Source organism: Lactuca saligna, chromosome 8 (assembly GCF_052625555.1).
Source record: "Lactuca saligna cultivar CGN05327 chromosome 8, ASM5262555v1, whole genome shotgun sequence".
Lineage (NCBI taxonomy): Eukaryota > Viridiplantae > Streptophyta > Magnoliopsida > Asterales > Asteraceae > Lactuca > Lactuca saligna.
Window position 1 is genome coordinate 86316592 of NC_136424.1, and position 18887 is coordinate 86335478.

General features: G+C 33.1%; 3 protein-coding genes across 11 annotated transcripts; 1 reads left to right on the top strand and 2 right to left on the bottom strand.

The window, feature by feature from the left end:
• The first annotated feature begins 308 nt into the window (after positions 1-308).
• On the top strand, positions 309-2752 carry LOC145011532 (zinc finger CCCH domain-containing protein 14-like). Of its 2 annotated transcripts, XM_078970268.1 has the most exons (3): positions 309-542; positions 1227-1275; positions 1893-2752. In XM_078970268.1, exons 1-3 carry the CDS (start codon positions 476-478, stop codon positions 2644-2646), a joined length of 870 nt encoding a protein of 289 aa, XP_078826394.1. In that variant the 5' UTR covers positions 309-475; the 3' UTR covers positions 2647-2752. The 2 variants fall into 2 exon arrangements, with proteins under 2 accessions (XP_078826394.1, XP_078826395.1); XM_078970269.1 differs by lacking the exon at positions 1227-1275.
• Positions 2753-4950: 2198 nt separating this feature from the next.
• On the bottom strand, positions 4951-6069 carry LEA4-5 (Late Embryogenesis Abundant 4-5). Its single transcript, XM_078967968.1, has 2 exons — positions 5567-6069; positions 4951-5489 (listed from the first exon to the last, which is right to left on the bottom strand). The coding sequence occupies exons 1-2, from the start codon at positions 5672-5674 to the stop codon at positions 5118-5120; spliced, it is 480 nt and encodes a 159-aa protein (XP_078824094.1). The 5' UTR covers positions 5675-6069; the 3' UTR covers positions 4951-5117.
• Positions 6070-6196: 127 nt separating this feature from the next.
• Positions 6197-16780, bottom strand: LOC145009264 (P-loop containing nucleoside triphosphate hydrolases superfamily protein). Of its 8 annotated transcripts, none has more exons than XM_078967960.1 (5): positions 16568-16780; positions 14866-14971; positions 7015-7057; positions 6845-6924; positions 6197-6731 (listed from the first exon to the last, which is right to left on the bottom strand). In XM_078967960.1, the coding sequence occupies exons 2-5, from the start codon at positions 14879-14881 to the stop codon at positions 6322-6324; spliced, it is 549 nt and encodes a 182-aa protein (XP_078824086.1). In that variant the 5' UTR covers positions 14882-14971; positions 16568-16780; the 3' UTR covers positions 6197-6321. The 8 variants fall into 8 exon arrangements, with proteins under 8 accessions (XP_078824086.1, XP_078824091.1, XP_078824087.1 ...); XM_078967965.1 differs by lacking the exon at positions 14866-14971 and adding an exon at positions 7561-10297 and having other exon boundaries at positions 6197-6735; positions 16568-16779; XM_078967961.1 differs by lacking the exon at positions 14866-14971 and adding an exon at positions 7561-10297 and having other exon boundaries at positions 16568-16777.
• Positions 16781-18887: the final 2107 nt, after the last annotated feature.

Sequence of the window (18887 nt, forward strand, 5' to 3'; positions counted from 1 at the left end):
TGGTACCGATTTCAACCGGTCAAAAAGGGTCAAACTTGAAATTTTTGCCGGTTTTCAAGACTTTTTCGTTCAAAAAAAAAATCTTAGGACTAAAGTGTAATTTTTCTGTAAATATTGAGATTTTTCTGAATATTTCCCTTAGTTATTAGGAAAATTTTATTAATTTTAAATTACTTAAAAAAAGTACTTAATCATCAAGGTTATTCTTGTCCTTTTATACGGGTAAAACGTGTGTTCCCGACTTCCGGATCCTGGAGGATGCGACCGTTCGCGGACTCCAAACCAAAATAAAAGCAGAAAGAATTCATTAATTTACGTCCGCGATATAATTCCCTCTTTTGCCCGGAGATTCCTTTCACCACGCCATTCTTCCTTGTCGCAAAAACCCTGACCTAGGGGTTTTCGGAATCGATTGATTCGCAGTCTTTTTAGGTTTCATTTAACACATCAATTTATTCTATTTGTTAGTCGAGCTATGGATGCTCGTAAGAGAGGGAGGCCTGAAGCTAAAGCCAATGGCGGTGCAAAGAAATTCAAGCCAGGTTGGTTTTTTCTGTTCAATTGCACTTGATTTGTTAATTGATCTATCCTTATGTCTAAGTTTGTATCTGAGGTCTTAAATTTGCTACGAGTATTTCTATTCCTTTAGTTTATGCTTTTGCGATCAAGTTTTGTGTTTTTATCTCTTCGTTTGAGATTGAATGTTATTGGATTTTTCGTTTTCTCTTTTTCCCTTTAATTGTTAAGACACAGATCTTGAGAATTTTTTGATCCTGGTGAAATTTTTTTTGATCCTGGTGAAAGATGAGCTCATGCGGCAAGATAACAGGGTGTTATTGATTCATAACCGGCCTTATCACTTATGTCCTATCTAAACACTAATTATTCATATCTTGACGCACAATTTTGTACTTATACTAGGTACTTTGGATTTTTAGCGTTATATATTCCTTGTTCCTCATGTAAATACAGAAAATATTATACACTTTGAAATTCCAATGTTATGGAAACTAATATAAAACTCATTAAAACTTCAAGTGTTCAACAATCAGAAAGTTGTTTGTGAAAACAGAAAAATAGAAACAGGTATCATTAATGGCTTGGAAAGTTATCACAAAAGATTCAAGAGTGCACCCCACTTCTCTCTTCCCCCCTCTATCTAGTATGTAAACAAAAGATTGCAAGTGTAATCTAACTAAAAGAAAACACCTAATGTATTGTAACAGAATCGAAGTTGGTGGGAAGCAAATCAAAGCCTTGCATGAAGTTTTTCAGGTTAAAATCTTCACCCTAAAAATCTATCCAGAAGTAAAATTTCTTAATTCAAGTATACAGTTAAATATCAAATAAGTTCATTAGTGAAGTGACATTTGTAGGTGGTATGCTTTTTATTACATTTGGTATGCAGCAAATGGCTGGCAAACAATATACTAATACAAGTATCATATATCATCTTTAATTCTTATGTTTATACTGGATCATACTTTTTTTTTGAAAAAAGAACAAAACCCTAATAAAATGAATATCCCTAATCCCTAATAGTAATAAAGGACATAAATATGTAGGTTGAACATTAAATCCACATATAATAGGTAGTATATATATAAGTAACCATGACCTATTAATATGTTGAAGTTTATGTTCTGGTCATTATTGGTGAGACATTTTTTTTTGGCCAAACAAGCTCTCATAATATTTGTTTTTTTTAGGAATCTTGTTTGTTTTTCCTTTTATTTGTGCTAACATTCCCACTGGTTTTGGAGACAAGACACACTTATGTGTTCTTTTAAGGTTCTATTTTTTATTGCTGCTTTTAGTGTTGGGTATCCCCAATTTATTTATTTATTCTACAACAACCATACAAAATCTGAATTTCTTGATTTTGTTGACAGCATGGATGGGTGTCCATTTGGCGAAAACTGTCACTTCCTCCATTTCTTCCCCGGAGGCTACAACGCGGTGGCACAAATGATGAACCTCCCACCCACTTCCACTTCCGCCTCATCCACCACCTCCACCACCCAAAACACCGCCACCAAATCCAAAATCTGCAACAAATACAACACTGCAGAAGGCTGTAAATTCGGCGACAAGTGTCACTTTGCCCATGGTCAATGGGAGCTCGGTAAACCCATCGCCCCATCTAACGACAACCCCCAAACCGCCCTTCCACCCACCACCACCCGCTTCACAGCTCCACCACCACCACAACAACTACCACCGCCAGGGATTGCCGCCGGCTTTGGTGCCTCAGCCACGGCTAAAATCAGCATCGATGCGTCTCTTGCCGGTACCATTATTGGAAAAGGCGGTGTGAATTCGAAGCAGATATGTTGGAAAACCGGGGCCAAACTTTCAATTCGAGATCATGAGAGTGATATGAATTTGAAGAATATTGAACTTGAGGGGACTTTTGATCAGATTAAGGAAGCGAGTGCGATGGTTAGTGAGTTGATATTGAGTGCCAGTATGCAAACTGGTGGTGGTGGTGGCCCACCGCCAGGTGTACACCATGGTCCACCATCATCAGTGGGCAACAAGAAGACTAAATTGTGTGAGAATTTTGCAAAGGGGTCTTGTACCTTTGGTGACAAGTGTCACTTTGCTCATGGGGCTTCCGAGTTGCGGAAAGCAGCAAGGGTGTGATGTTTAGTTTTTGTTTGTTATGGTGTTATTCTTATATTATTGTAGAAGAAAACGTTTGCGTTATACTTATATATTTTGTTATTTAGTTTTTGTTTGTTATGCTCAATTGTTTGTTTATTTGGGTAATTTAAAGTAGATATTACGCTTTAGTGGATATCTCGGCTTTAGGGCATTAGCCGGAGGTTGTATGTCTTTCAAAGGAAACTGGGTGGTTGTGCACTAAGCAAGTGGTATGTTGTTTTATTTTCTGTCATTTCGTCAATTTTATTATTTGAAGAAAATGGCTCTCTAAATATTCGTTGATGCACATGGAATTCTATCGGTTGAGTTAAGAAATTTGTGAAGGAAAATCCAAATTTTAGATGTGCAAAAAAGAAAAGAAAAAAGATCCATTAAAGTTAGAGCTGACGATTCAACTGCTAACCCAATTTAAAATTAGCGGGTTGGTTAAGATTTTAAACTCATTTAAGTGAAATGGGTCAATTCACCTAATTTATTTAGTTAAATAGGTTGAGATGGATAAAAATTATCAATTTATTTTCTATTTATCAATGTATTTAACTTTAATATATATATTTAAAATAATAATTCTAAGGATATTATCATATATTAATCAGATTATAGATATATTTATTATAATGTTGTATATTATTTATTTTTATAAAAAGTGCAATCTTAGTTGTTATTATTTTCTTAGTACCGACAATACTGATCACTCTTTATAATCACTTTGAAATTAAACATTTTAAATGTCATTTGAATAATTTATTTGTATTTGTGAATTGAATTTGTGTTATTGTCATATTTTAAAATTTTATTTATGTGAAACTAATTTAAGTGAAGTAATCTTTTGTTAATTTATTTACCTTTTGATTTTAAATGAGGTAACCCAAGTTTAAACCATTTGTTTAGTAGGTTAGGTTGAGAACTATATAAACATGTCAACCAATTGACAACTCATTTATCCAGTTAAATAAATAGATTGTGGTGGGTTAAAATCTTCTACCCAATTAATAAATAAATTGAATTCGACTCCAAATTGATCCATTGCCAGATATAGATTAAAAGTCTAGTCTTTAAGCAAAATGCTATTTTCTAAAATATGTAGTGAAAATAATGATTTTTTTTAACTTACGAAAGTTCTTTAACAATTTTGGTTTAATAAAAAATCTTTCATTCATTCTCATGTATTAGACTGTGATTAATAAAAAAAAACGAATTATGTACAATGATGCTCGGGTAGAATGAATCACATTTGACCAAACCCATACACTACTTCACAACTTGGAATATAAAGCAATGCATTTTATGGTGAATCAAGTAAAAGGATGAATTATATAAAAGTATACAACCCCCAATCCACCATCATTCGGAGGTATTTGCTTGGTATATAAAACTCAATAGAACTTGAAATTTAATACTTATTCAAATCAACCAATAGAACTTTGTCAAATGCTCTTTCTTGGGAAAATCATATTCTCTTAACCGGAAGATGCCAATTATTCTTATGGGACACTTTTTTGGTTAGGAATCACATAATCTCTAAAGAAAAAAAAACATAAGGTTATTGTTGCACAAATATTGATCTGTGTAGTACATTGCTATTATCTGTAATCACTAGCACCAATGGAATAACATTCCAACCAAAAATGATATTATTGTATCAAACTATATGACCTAATTCTTTCCGGAGGGAAATTCCATCGTATGTTTAAAAAACAAGCATTGAATCAAAACCAAGATTGCATCACCTTTATTAAAAAAAAAAAGACAAGCATCATATAAAACACTATAATTGCATCAGATTCATTAAAACCACAGGCTTCTCATATGCTTCATAAAAATCACAAATTAAGAACATGCTCTAATTCTAACACAGAAAAAAAGTACACTATGCTTTCGTTCAAAATTACACCGAGCGACAAAAAGTGAGCAAAATATTTATTGGAAGTTGGAACCAAATCGATCCATAAATTACACTTCTCCTCCGTATCCATAACTTCAATTTTGAATTTTTGGTTCCTGTTCAGATGGGAACATATAAAGAAACAAATACTTAAATTCATTTTTTTTGTTTATCAAACACTCAAATTTCGTTCATTTATGTCCAAACATCAAACAAACGAAGATCATAGTGAATGAAAAGAGGACGATATTTTTTGTAGACCACTTAAATAGGGTAAAGGATGATATATAAATTTATGTGAATGAAAATCCTAATCCAAATCCATCTCAGGGTTTATCTCATTAAGTAGCCAGTTGGTGGCTACCAGGCTCCTACTTTCTTTTTTTAGTAAGATATCGTAAGACGACTTGACATGATTAATAACATCAAAACAGAAATACATAATCCAAACAGATGAAAAAACACAAGATTTACATTCAAATCCAACTTGAAACTGCAATCTCTTATTCACAAAAAGAGTACGCAACTATATTTTAAAGCAAATCAAAAGCCCACGCTGAGTCTATCAACGGTATGCCCCTCCGGTGCTATATCCGCCAGCGCCTCCACCAGTTCTTGGGTTATTCCCGGCAACAGACTGACCGGTGCCGGTGTTCCTACCAATCGGGTGAGACCCAACCACCCCTTCCACCACATCTCCAGCCGGTTGTCCAGTTCCATGTCCAGGCAACGCCGACATCAGGTGGCTTCCCATGGGATGACCAGTAGCTCCGGTGGTGGAATATGAGTGAGTTCCGGTGGCCTCTGCCGCTTGTCTCTGCACCGCGTTTTGGTCACGCTCCACCTGCTTCTCATACTCGGCTTGATCCTTCCTCGCCTCCTTCTTCGTCGTCGCCATTTCCTTTTGCGTTGGATCATGTGCAGTCATTCTCTCACCCTATACAAAACTACAGAGTTTAGTAATTATAGAAACAATAGAACTAAAAAGCGAAGCAAAAATGTTATGAAGGGAACCTTTTCTTGCAGGGTGGCTTTGGTCTTTTCCATGCCGGACTTGGCGGAGGCAGCCACGTTCGCCGCTGTCTCCTTGACGGATGCTGCTGCATTCTTCGCTGTCTGCATATTAGGTGTTGTTTTTATGAATGATCGGATAGATATTGGTATGTGAGGAGGTTGAAAGTTGAAACAAGGCTTTAAATAGATATGCTCATGGTTTTGTGAAGTTGTGGGCTGCTGCCACGTAGCACAACAAGAATACGTGGCTTACAAAGACTTGCCGACGCCTCTCGTTCTGACATGTTGCAGACACGATTTTTTTTTTTTTTTTTTTTTTTTTTGTAATAGTATTAGATCATGTTCCCAGTATTTTAAAAAATTGCGCATATCTTGCACCGTTAATAGATAAAATAAAGACAAAATTGTGGGACTGGATTTTATTTGGATGGTTTTACTGAATTCATCATGCGTTTACAAACACAAAACCAATCACATATTTTTGTTTAAAATAAATAAAAAACATGCATTTGTAAATAAGTATTGTAGATTTTTGGGTGTATGATGAAAAATAGAATTACACTGGTCTAATGTCGCTCATATTATGACAAAAGAAACATAGATTTTTGGATTTATGCTATATTTTCCCCATTATTCAAAGTTACTTTTTGATTAGTGAAACATAAAAGATTAAATGGAATATACATGTATTAGAGTAAATAATTGGTGTTGTAGAATTAAAGCAATACAACCAATACCAACATCAATATTGTTAATCAGAATATCAACGCTTTAATCTCATCAACAATATCTTGAGGACTCCTTGAAGCGTCAACTTTATGTATCCCTTCAGAAGCATCAACCTCAAGTAAATCAATTTGCGACTGAAGCAATTCAGCAGGCATAAAGTGGTTCCCTTCTGCCACTCTTTTCGCCACTCGATTCATAAGCACCTCCACCCCAACATCCAACAACACAAACTTCACAACACATTTTTCACACGAATAATCACCCTTAAAATTCGGGTCAGCAGATCTAAGAATGTCCCTGTACTTTTTCTGAAGGGCAGAACACCCAAGAATTACAATCTTGCCACTCACCAAGCTTGCATTTAATATATCCCGAAGCACTTCAAGCCATGGGACACGATCTTCATCTGATAAGGGGATCCTGTTCTTCATCTTCTCTTTCTTAAGACACCATTTGGTTAACCGTTAGTTTTACTTTTTGGTAAAAGTGTTATTGAATTTGGTACTAAAAGAACATGATGGAATTGAAGATTTTTAGAGCTTTTCTCACCTTTGTTTGATTGTGGATGAAAATCATCCGCATCAATGAAGCTACAGTTTAGAGTTTTCGCAAGCAATTCTCCTATAGTTCTACATAAATAATGAAAAGTTGAGTTTTTACAAAGAAGGTTGAAAAAGATCATTGTAAAGATTAAAGAAAGATTGAAAGTTTGAACTCACGATTTCCCCACACCGCTTACACCCATTAGTACCACAGCCATCCCTGAAAGGCGTACAGATTAATTGAAGAAATAGAGATACATTTCAACAATTGAGTCTCTGAGAGTTCAATTGACCCCCTGAACTGTTGTACTCTAAAGATCTTATTGATTTGGGGAAATGGAGCAATGGAATTAGTCCAATCTCCTGATCTGCATGTTATTTTGCAATATATTTCATGGTTCAACAGTTCTACTAACAGATTAAGTGAAGGTCAACCCTAACATCATTGTCGTAGAGATTTCCAATTTTCACTAGAATTGAACTTTCGTTCAGAACCTAAATCAAATTTGTAACGACTTGATCGAATTGGAAAAGAAACCTACATAAAATTCGTAAAACAATGCACCAATTTTTAATGCAATTCATCAAATAAGGAAAAAAGCGATAGATATTTAATCACCAAACAACAAACTACTGCTGGCGAACATCTAAACAAATTAACATACTTTCATACTGGGTTAGATGATCAGAGACTTTCAAATATCAGTTGAAAGAAAATCTCACCAAAATCATCGATCGATGGAACACGAACTTGAGCGATCGATGGAACACGAACTCGAGCGATCGACGAACCACGATAACGTAAGCAGATAGAGAAAAAGAAATGTGCAAGTATAAACTACGACTAACGTCGGCCAGATTGACAAATTCCATTTGGTAATTCTTTAAGAACCGGAAAATCCAACCCTACAAACAAAAAATTCAAATGACACTGACAGATTCAACTTGGTAATTCTACAGCGTTGGAGAAAGTTTACTTCTTTACTGGTCAATGCTGTTTAGGCCGGGCAATGGAGCGGGTTTTGATCCTGATCTGATCCAAACCCTTAACAATTATATGGGTTTGGATCATAGTTTTTGATCCGTTTACCCGTTAACGACCCGTATCCGCTAACTCTTTTATTAAAAGAGTCGGGAATGGATCATCACCGATCCGACCCGTTTATAACCTGCCCCATATAAATTTTAGAAATGTAAATTTATATTTTGAGTAAATTACTGAAATCGTCCCTATGGTTTGGTCAAAGTTGCACGTTTGGTCCCTAACTTTTTTTTTTGCACTCGGATCCTTCCTGTGGTTTGATTTTGTTGCGTTTTTCGTCCCTGTGGTTTGATTTTGTTGCATTTTTCGTCTCTTACATACATAAAGTTAAGGACCAAACATGCAATTTTTACCAAACCATAGGGATGAAAAACGCAACAAAAGCAAACCACAGGAACTATCCAAGTGCAAAAAAAAAGTTAGAGACCAAACGTGCAATTTTGACCAAACCACAGGGACGATTTCAGTAATTTACTCTTATATTTTATATTACCTAAAGTTTACATTAAATTCCAATCAGAAGTCCAAAAAGAAAAGACCAAAGACTAAATTGTTTTTACATAGGATTCGAGGACTCAACTTCTAGACTTCCAGTCTTCTCCCAAAAGTCATGATTTCAATTCATTTATATTTCATCATGTAATCACCAATTTCATTTATAAATCAATAAGGTCATTTATCAACCGAAAGAAAGTTTGTAATTAATATTCTCTATTAATGCAATAGACGATTAAAAATCAATTGGTAGTAACTAAAATAATGATTTTAATTCCAATAGAAAGTCCTCGAGTACATAATGTGTTTTCTAAATCAAAACTTAGTTTTATTTAATAAATGTGATTTTATGATTTAAGTAAAATGTGTTTGATTATTCAAAAAACCTACGGGTTACGGGGCGGGTTTGGATATTTGTTGATTCGGTGGATAAGGGTATGAGTTTGATTATTCAAAACCCTGCGGGTTTGGATCGGATTTTGAAATTTGTTAAAAGGGTTTGGAGCGAATCGAATTAGCAAATTAGCAAGTTTCGTCTAATTTTCAAAATGTCGACAAATTGCATCCCCGTGGTTTCACGATCTTGCACAAATGGTTCTTGTTCTTGGGACTTTAAATCTAACATATTAGCTATTAATGTGACAATTTCATATATGCCCTTAATAGAGAGCTAAATATCATATTTATTCTGTTTAATATCAAAATATCATATATACCTAAAATTAAATATCCAAAATATTATATTTGTCCAAAACCTTATTTTAAATCTTTTTTTAATCATTTTATGTTATTTAAAATCATTTCAATATTTACAAAAATTACATTGTCCATAATACCCTCAACCTCATATTTTATTATCTTTCTTCTATGTTTTAGAATGATCACGTATTTAGAAGGAAAAAAGAAAACCTTTGTTCCTTCATCATGTTTCGTTCTAACATCATACCAACCTGAACATCATGCTTACTTTGACTATTCAAAATCATCGTGTTCATTTACTTTTTAATCCCATGGAGCTAACAAATGTAATGGTTCTGTACATCAATCTATAACCCAACAATAAAGGAATAAAATAGACTAATCAGTTTTGCTATTAAATTATTAATCTAGACTACTATTGATTGTAAAATCTAAATCATATTGGAAAGGGGAATGAAAGATTAACAACCATTCATTCTGTAGTTACAAGTAAAATTTCCAGACATCATTTGCCATTACGTTCTAGGTATCCAAATAAAAATACATAATGTAAGTTAATAGTGTTCCATTGCATAAGATAACCTACACAACCACAAAGGGGTGCCTGAAGATAAGATGTAACATGTGACTCGTTTTTTCTAGTGAGTCTTACCTCTTAGGATAATGTCTCGGATGAGGGGTAAGGACTGCATTTTACGTGAAGCTACAAGCAGGACAAAAGGATATGAATAGGATCAACCATTACTGCAAGGAATGGGTGCTTATTTTATCGTTATTATAACACCTACCATCTACGTACCCCGACAACAAGGTGATATGAATGTTGGATGATGAGGAAGATGAAGTCAAGGTAGAATGATGATTTGATCATTTTGTAGTTTTCAAGAAGCTGTGAGTGATCCGTGTTTTATATGAAGCTAAAAAGAGGTTTACGGTGACTGGAGATGCATACAGACGATAACAGAATGATCTCCAGCAAGATATAAGTTTAGAATTGGAGTTTGTTCACTTAAATACTATGAGGTATCAGTGAAGATGAGTTCCATATTTATTGGCAATGATGTATTAAGTGGATAAGTGTTGTAGATACTGTAACCATGTATCCATCGTCTTCTCCGACTAACATCAGAGTATGGATGAGTTTGAAGCTCCAACGTCTGGTTCCTATAGTTTTCTTGCGATCTTATGACCTCATGGATGGGTTTTTGTCATGATATCAGATATCTGCAAACAAAATTGGCGACACAACCATTTTATAAGAAGGATTTATTTACTTCATTTTTGGGTTATAGATTGATGTACATACCATTGCATTTGTTAGCTTGAGTAGGATATTTTCAATGGGATTAAAGAACAAATGAACTTGATGCTTGTGAATAGTTAAGGTAAGCATGATGTTTGGCAGTTTGGTCACATGGTGTTAGAACGAAATAGTGAAGGCTTTTTTTTTTCTTTCATATATGTGATCACCCCAAAACATAATCGAACGAGAGCATAAGATATGAAAGGGTATTATAGTCAATATAAGTTTTATAATGATTAAAATGATTTCAAATAACAAAAAATGATTAAAATAAAGTTTTGGGCAAAATATGATATTTTAGGTGTTTAATTAGGGTATATATTTGATATTAGACCGGGTAAATATGATATTTAGCTCTTTATTAAGGGTATATATGACATTCTTCCATTTTATACATAGAACTATTTTTTTTCGTTCCAAAATAATTAAAAGACTGAACTATAAGGACCAACTCACTGAAAACTCTAACTAAAGAGGCCAAATAAATAAAATGCCTAACCTAATATCTATTTCACTTAGAGATTTTGGAAGCACTGTCATTGTATGCATGTCTCTTTTCATATCTAAAAAAAGAAACCGACACCCATACGCATCTAAACAAAATATTTTGGTGATATTGATTAAAATTGAAAGATGCTTGGAATGATACCAATATGGCAGCATAAGAAACAGCTTCACGTTACCAATTGTATGTGTTGTGTTGGATTAATATATACTAGATTGGAAACCTAACTAAGAGAAGTAAGACAACAAGAAAGAACAAAAGGGGAAAATTTTCAAATTCGTTTATTACTTTCAAGCTATGAAAGGGAAGTTTATGGAAAGAAAAAGACAGCTACAATCCATTCAAGGAGATCCAGTTGGTGTCAGCAACCATGGATAACATAAGCCACATAAAGAAGAAAATGCTAAACAGACAACTTGTTCCCCCAAAAATTGGTGTAGAATGACTAAAATGTGTTCATATCTATTCCTTATACTTGCATTTATCCTTAAACTTCGTAAATCGTGCTTAACAAATTCATCGAAGACAAAGTCAAACCCTCGAACTCGCTTAACTATGCTATTCTGATTTGGTTGTTTTTCAACTTAATTGGTTCTATCAACTCCGGATAACAGTTGCGATTCTTTGTCGTGCATCCGATTTCAATTTGAAATCAATGAACAGAAATTGAGTTGCATAAATCAACAATTACTGTAATAAAACCAGGTGAGAGAGTGACTTGAGGAATTGCTTTTTAGATAAGCTTAAACCCGATCGAACTCCAACAAGTGGGCAACGTATTGCTTTCAAAGTGTTTGCAAAAATGGCAAGCTGTAAAAAGCGACGGGATCCGAAACGAGAAACATGTTTTTATCCTAAACGGCTAAATTCTTGATCATGATTATGTTTACGTTTCATAAAAAGTAAAAACTTTTAGAGATGATAAAACAGGGCAAAATGAACCGACCCATGGCCTGGTATGAAAGACCGTATCTTTATACCTTAGTAAACATTTATTCCTAAATACCAAATTTTAAGAGGTACAAACATTACTGCAATATGTACAAACAATTTATTCATTAACAAATAATAAATCGTATCCGTAAACCAAAACAAACTAAATCTTATCCGTTCAATTGAAAAGGATAGGCATTGAATAAGTATTACTCGCTTTTACCCTATTGATTCTATCAAACACGAGGTTTATAAACCATCTTCTATGCCAGTCATTTAAAACCCCTTTGCGGATGACTCTTGACTCGGTCCCAACCTGTCTAACAAGCTACCCACTACGTCGCATTTTTTCCGCCTTATAATACTATACCTTTGTTAATCTTTGCCATTTGTATAACCCTCTCCCCACAACCACTCTTCTTTTCCATTTCAATATCGTCGCACCACCTCTCTCTTTAATTCTACAAATGAAAAGCCACCATCATCCACTATCACCTACACTACTATCATCGGCTATTGCCTCCACCATCATCTCACTGTCTTCGGCCAGCTTCTAACAACAAACCACAACACTCTATTTTGTTCCTTCTTATCTATCTCTGTATCTCTCTCGAATAACATTGCACCACCTCGATTTAGGGTTTTATTTTTCTGATTTGGTACCGTCATCTAACTCCCTATTTAATGGTGCGTGGTTAAGAAATGTTTTTTTCTTTTGTTAAATGGTTATATTCTTGCTGCTTCTTCATGGGTTTTTTTTCTTATGGATTTAGGTTTATGGTGTGGCCAATGATTCACCACAGTTACAGGAAGGAGTGAAATCAGGGGAATTTCGATCGACCATGGCTAGGGATGAAAATTTGGCCCGAAAACCTGAACCGAACCGAGAACCGAACCGAATTAGACCCGAATAAGCAATTCGATTCGGTTTTCGGGTATCTATATAAGGCTTATTCGGTCCGGGTTACCCGAATAAGGGCTTATTCGGTCCAAAGAACCGAACCGAATATGAAGAGTCGTTTTTTTCCCTTGCACAATTTACGTATTTGGTTCTGTGATCATCACAATCGATCCCAAAAAAACCAAATCGAAGATTGTTACCCACTTAATACACCAAATTGAATATCCTATTACACTAAATTGAGTCGACTACTTCCATATTGATGATTGCGACAATTTTGTTTGATCGATAGTTGCTGATTGCGAATTGCTCCTTCCGACATTTTTTTTTATCGACAATTGCTCCTTCGACATTAGTTTTTGATTGACTTCTGTACTTCAAGCTTCTGTGAATCATCTGCTCATCTTGTTTTCTAGTTTCTACTCCATTCAATTCATGGAAAATTGGGTTCCAAATCAAGAAACACAAGTAAGAATTTGTATGTTAATTTACTAATCAATCTTTCAATGTGTTATTATTATGTATGTTACTCATTGAAAATTGGATGTGTTAATCAGCTACTCAATCTTTAAATGTGTTATTATGTATGTTATCAATTGAAATTTGAATGTGCTATGTTAACAGTTAACTTTTTTTCTATAAGTCCAAGCAATGGGGATTTTGACCTTGAATAAGAGAATTTAATGAAAACAACCATATATGTTCTTTTACTTGTTTCATTCCATATTGATGAAGTTATTCGAGTTATATACTTATAGATAGATTTTTGGGTGTTTTGGATGTTTAATTTTTAGTGTTTAATTTGTTTCTTTAAAAGATTTGTTATGAAATCATAAGTTACAAAAGTAATACAAAATATTCGGGTTATTCGATTCATTAATCATCTTGTACATGTTATTTGGGTTATTCGAGTCGGAACCGAACCGAACCGAATAATACCCGAACCGAACCCGTATTGCTTAATTGGTTCGGTTTTCGGTTCATACAATTACCCTTATTCGGTTTTCGGTTTATTCGGGTCGGATCGGGTCGGTTCCGACCCGAATAACATCCCTAACCATGGCTACACAAGTTTGCTCAATCATGAACTCATGGTTCACTTTTCTCAATTTCTTACAAGTGAGTTCTTAATATTTATAGATTTCTATCGCCTCTCTCCTCTCTTAATCTCTCTCTTAATTTTGATTTTTTTATCAAATATATGGCATCATTCCTGAGAGCTTTCTACGTAAATATTATTCTTGTGCATTTAAGTTCATTTTCCTTTCATGGAAGTTTGAGGGACCGTTTCTGTGTGTGTATTTAATCTTTCAGTTTTTCTTTTTGTTTTATCGAAGGAGATGTGGATACAGTAAGAGGCCCTGGAATTGGAGGGAGGAGAAGGAGATGTTGTCAAAGGGATATGAAAAAATATGCTTCAAGTATTTATCAGGTTCACATGAAAAAATCTTTTTTAATTGTATCCAGGTACTACAAAAAAAGACCTTAAATTTCCATTCCAACACTTCTGGAGATCTAAGGGGTACAACCGCCATTTAATTTGGTCCTTGTTATTAGCTGGGATTAAAAGCAAATGGTAGTGTTCTAATTTCAATCCACCATTTTGACTAACTTGTGGTTAATTTTGGTGAATTTTTTGTTTTGGGTTTGTAGAGATAAGGTGAAACAGGGACAAGAAGGGTAATTCAAAACATATACAAAAATACACTATTGGAAGGGATCTTACTGATATTTCAAAGTAATACATGAACGAATCTACTATGGAGGTTTGTTACCTTTTGCTACACTTGTAATTAGGTATATTTGTTCTTGAAGTGCAGTAGGGTTTTATTTGGTCATTTTATGTTACTTCTCTCTTATTCGGCTTTCTTTTATTTATAGTTCTTACATAACATTTAGTTTGGAATTTATTTTTTTATTCTTTTTTTCTAAATGGAATGTTGATTTATAGGTTTTCTCATTCTTTGTTCTATTGATTATTTACATTTATGGTATCAATAGTTAGATTATTTGATTATCAGATGCAGAAACTAACTTGTATCAGTTGCCATGTTTGTAGGAAGTTTGGCTTTTACTATGTTTTTAATTCCGTTAATGGAGATGAGTTAATCATTATAGAAGAATTTTCCAGAAAAGCACAAAGCACATACCTCTTTCAAATACCATCTGGTTCTTTCCTTTGTGACATCAATTTAGGTATTATGTTGCCCTGACACCTTAGTTGGACATAAAAACTCTGCTCTTGCACCAATCTATCTGTATGACCTCAATCAAATCAAGTCAAAAGTCTAGGTAATCATTCTTTATTTCTAATTTTGTATTACCATGGAAATTACCAGTTATGTTTTTAATCCAACTACATGATGGTTCAACTGTCAAGTTTTTTTTTATTCTGCTACCTTAAAAAAGCAAGTCATTAACTTAAAGTGTATGATAGGGATAAGTTTCTCCTTCTGATTGTAGTTGCACTACTAAATTGGTCAGTGATTAATGTGCATTAGGCATAAATTGTATTTGTGATTTGATTTTTCCTAGATATATTTTCATGGATGTTTTATTGAAATTGTTGTATTGGTTTCCAGGATATATACCAACAACATATCAAGAGGTGCATTATATGAATGATAAATTTAACTGTAAAGTAAGGTTCTTCTTTTTCTTTCTCCTTTAAGTATTTTCTACAAAAATGACGTTTAAAAAGTATCCCGAGTAAATGAAAAACTCTTCGGGAAATACAAAAATTTGTATTCATATGTGAGTAAGATTGGTTTAGTTAGTCTAAAGTAACGTCTTACTCTTACAGACTATTTATATGTGTCTCTGGTTGTGCAACAATCCGATTACATACCGAGTATTCGACCTCTAAAAACACGATAATTGCATGTCTCCTAGGGGTAAATTTGTTGCCATGAACCCAAGGGTCAGCTGAGAATAAATTGTAGCCTCCAACACACCATGGATAATGTCCTTTAAATTATTATTATTATTATTTAAATGAATTTGTGCAAGCCCGTAGTTGTTTGCTTTAGAGACAAATTATGTGATTACGTTTTAGATCTATTTTACATATGTATTCACCACCTAAACCTTTTATGAGTAATGATATTTTGTGCTGCAGAGCAACTTTAAACATATTGCATTGACAATGAGCAAGGAACTTAATTTGCATAGTAGACTCATTGCATCTTTTTACATGTATAACGATATGCTCTAAGCCACTCATTTAGTTTTATAACCTACATAATCAAGAAAAACAATATGAAAGCTAGGATTATTTGTGGTTTTAGATTTGTAGAATCCTAACCAATATTTGGATTTTACCAGGGGCGGCTCAACTAGTTTGGTGGCTCTAAGCAAACAAAAAATTTGGGGCTCTTTGGTCTTTACTATACCGAATGTTATAAACCCTCCCATATATTAAACATGTTGTTAGAACTTAGAAAAGACAAATAAATATAGCATTAACTAAAAGTGTTCAAACAAATAATTATACAACAAATTACAAATTACAAATTACAGATTGTCAAAGATAATGAAGGAGATACTCATGACAGACATCAGGACCAAAGGGAATTCCTTTCTCTTTGAGAAAACTGAAATGGAAATATGAAATTTCAACTTGGCAACTAAAATTAGTTCTAACCAATTAACCAAAATTGTTCCAATATCTAATGTTCAAACCTGATTCCAATATCCAAAGCCCAAACCTAGTTCCAAAATCCAACTTGACATAGTGAATATTAAAAAGAATAAGCCTAATCCTAATAGATATTCTAATCGAGAATGACGAATCAGCAATAGAGTTATTGGTTATCAGTTATGGAGAGATAGAGAATCAGAGGAAGAACATACCGTTTCTTCACACTTGACAGCCTTTCTGAAACAAGAATCGATTTTTGAACAATCAAGATTCAAGAATTGATTTTTTGATTTTTGAACAAACCAGATTGAAGAATCGATCAGACTTTAAAGACGAGAAGAAGAACAGTCGTTGGCAGAGCCAATGCTTAGTTAAAATCAAAATTGTGGTGTGCGACTGTACGTGTCATTCAATCCAGAATAGATAATCCCCTTAATTAATCGACATTTGGGTTAAGTGGGGCCCCTTAAGCCCTTGCTTACTTTCAATCAATGTAAGGCCGACCCTGGAGTTTACAAATGCACGACTATATGTTACTTTAATGCCATTTATAACTCATTGATGTTGAAAGGGTCAATTTGGATTACGTGTTTGAATACTAACTAAACATAATGTATTTATTTATATTATTTGAGTTGGTTAGTAAAATATTATTAAAAAAACTTTAGATTTTTATGTTACAATATAAAACTTTCCACTTCTACAACCTACAAGTGGTTAGGTTTTGTGAAAATAAATGTTAGTGAGTTGATTTTAAAATTTTAATTTATTCAAGTTAAAATGTAAAAAAATAATATTTATTCATATTATTTTTAGTAAATAAAAATTTTAAAAAAAAATCATTAATAATACTTAATCAGTGAAACTGGAATATATAATTTTATCAATTTAACATACATTCTTATATTAATAAAATCGAGATAACATGTTTATCAAATTTTATCATTATGAATTGAAAAAAATAGAGATAATATGTTTGATAATATCAATAATTTTATGTCTATAAAACTAGATAACAAACTTGACATGAATCCATTATGTTTTTTTGTTTTTTTGTTGCTAAACAAATAAATATGTATAAGATCAAATGCTTCAACTAAGAAGACCAAATGTTTGTATTAATAAATCACTTTCATGAATCGTATTTTTTTTATCAATAACTAAATGCTCTAAACATTGAAAACTGCTTACATAATGTCACATTCAAATTTCTAGGTTACAAAATATTGTCTGTTAACAAAAAATAAACAAATTGGTGAAAGAAATTATATGTTGAAGGAAACTATTTGTTGTCCATTAATCGTGCACAATTTATCCACCAAAAATAAAGTATCGATGAGATTAATGATTATTTAATCAAATGATTCGATGGAGAAGAGAAAATTATTATAGTTTTGATGAAGCAGAAAATGATAGAAATAACTTCTATCTGATGGAATTCTTAAATTCATTCACTGTTAGTGGGTTATCCCATCACTACCTTCGGTAAAAAGTCGGATGCCCAATAATATTGTTACGAAATATTGAACCTTTTAAATGGATTGTGTAATAGCACTAGATTGACATGCAAAAGTTTTCAGCTCAATGTCATTGAGGTGGAAAACCAATTCTGGAAGATATATACCTACATTTGAAATTGTTTGTCCCTGAACTTTATTGATTGCCATCGCGAAAGATAACAACATTGGAAATTGTTTTCTCTTTAGATTGAATGAGAATATGTCATCTTCAGACGAATATTGAGGAATCCTTGGAAAAATTTATCTATTTGGAATTATCAGAGGGATATCACGTGATAATACAAAAATATTAGTAAAACTTGACGAACAATTCAACGACAGTGAAGTTTATGCATCAAATGAGTTCATGTATATTTGTAAAGAATCCAACTTTACATGTTTTAATTCTTATTGATTTCGTTTCTGCTAACATGACCCTTATTGATATTGTTTAGATGTAGTAAACTATTTGCACAAAAACACTAACCGCCTCTAGAAATTAATTTCTTAAAGAAATTATTCGCACCCTTCGTTTTGTGCAGGTAGACGACTAGTATATATATATATATATATATATATATATATATATATATATATATATATATATATATATATATATATATATATATATATATATATATATATATATATATATATATATACCAACAAATAAAAAAATTTGGATATAAACGTATATCAAAGCTATCTTTTGGCTTGGTGGTTTTGTGGTGGAAAAAAAATATAGAAAAAGTATAAAATTAAAATTGAACTATAAGTTAATGTGGTTTGATCATTCGATTGATCAAACACATTTTTTTTGTATAGGTGCATGAAGTTTTTAGCCCTCCTTTCTTTTTTCTCACACATAGTGTCTTCCTCTTTGCTATTGTTTAATTCTATGAAAAAGAAGCGATGCATACCCAAATAATTGTTAGTGTATGGAGATATGTATGTACGTATATTGTTACCCACTTTGGTAGCCATAGCCCATTGTAATTTGTATATAATTACCATTAATATATCTAGTTTATGG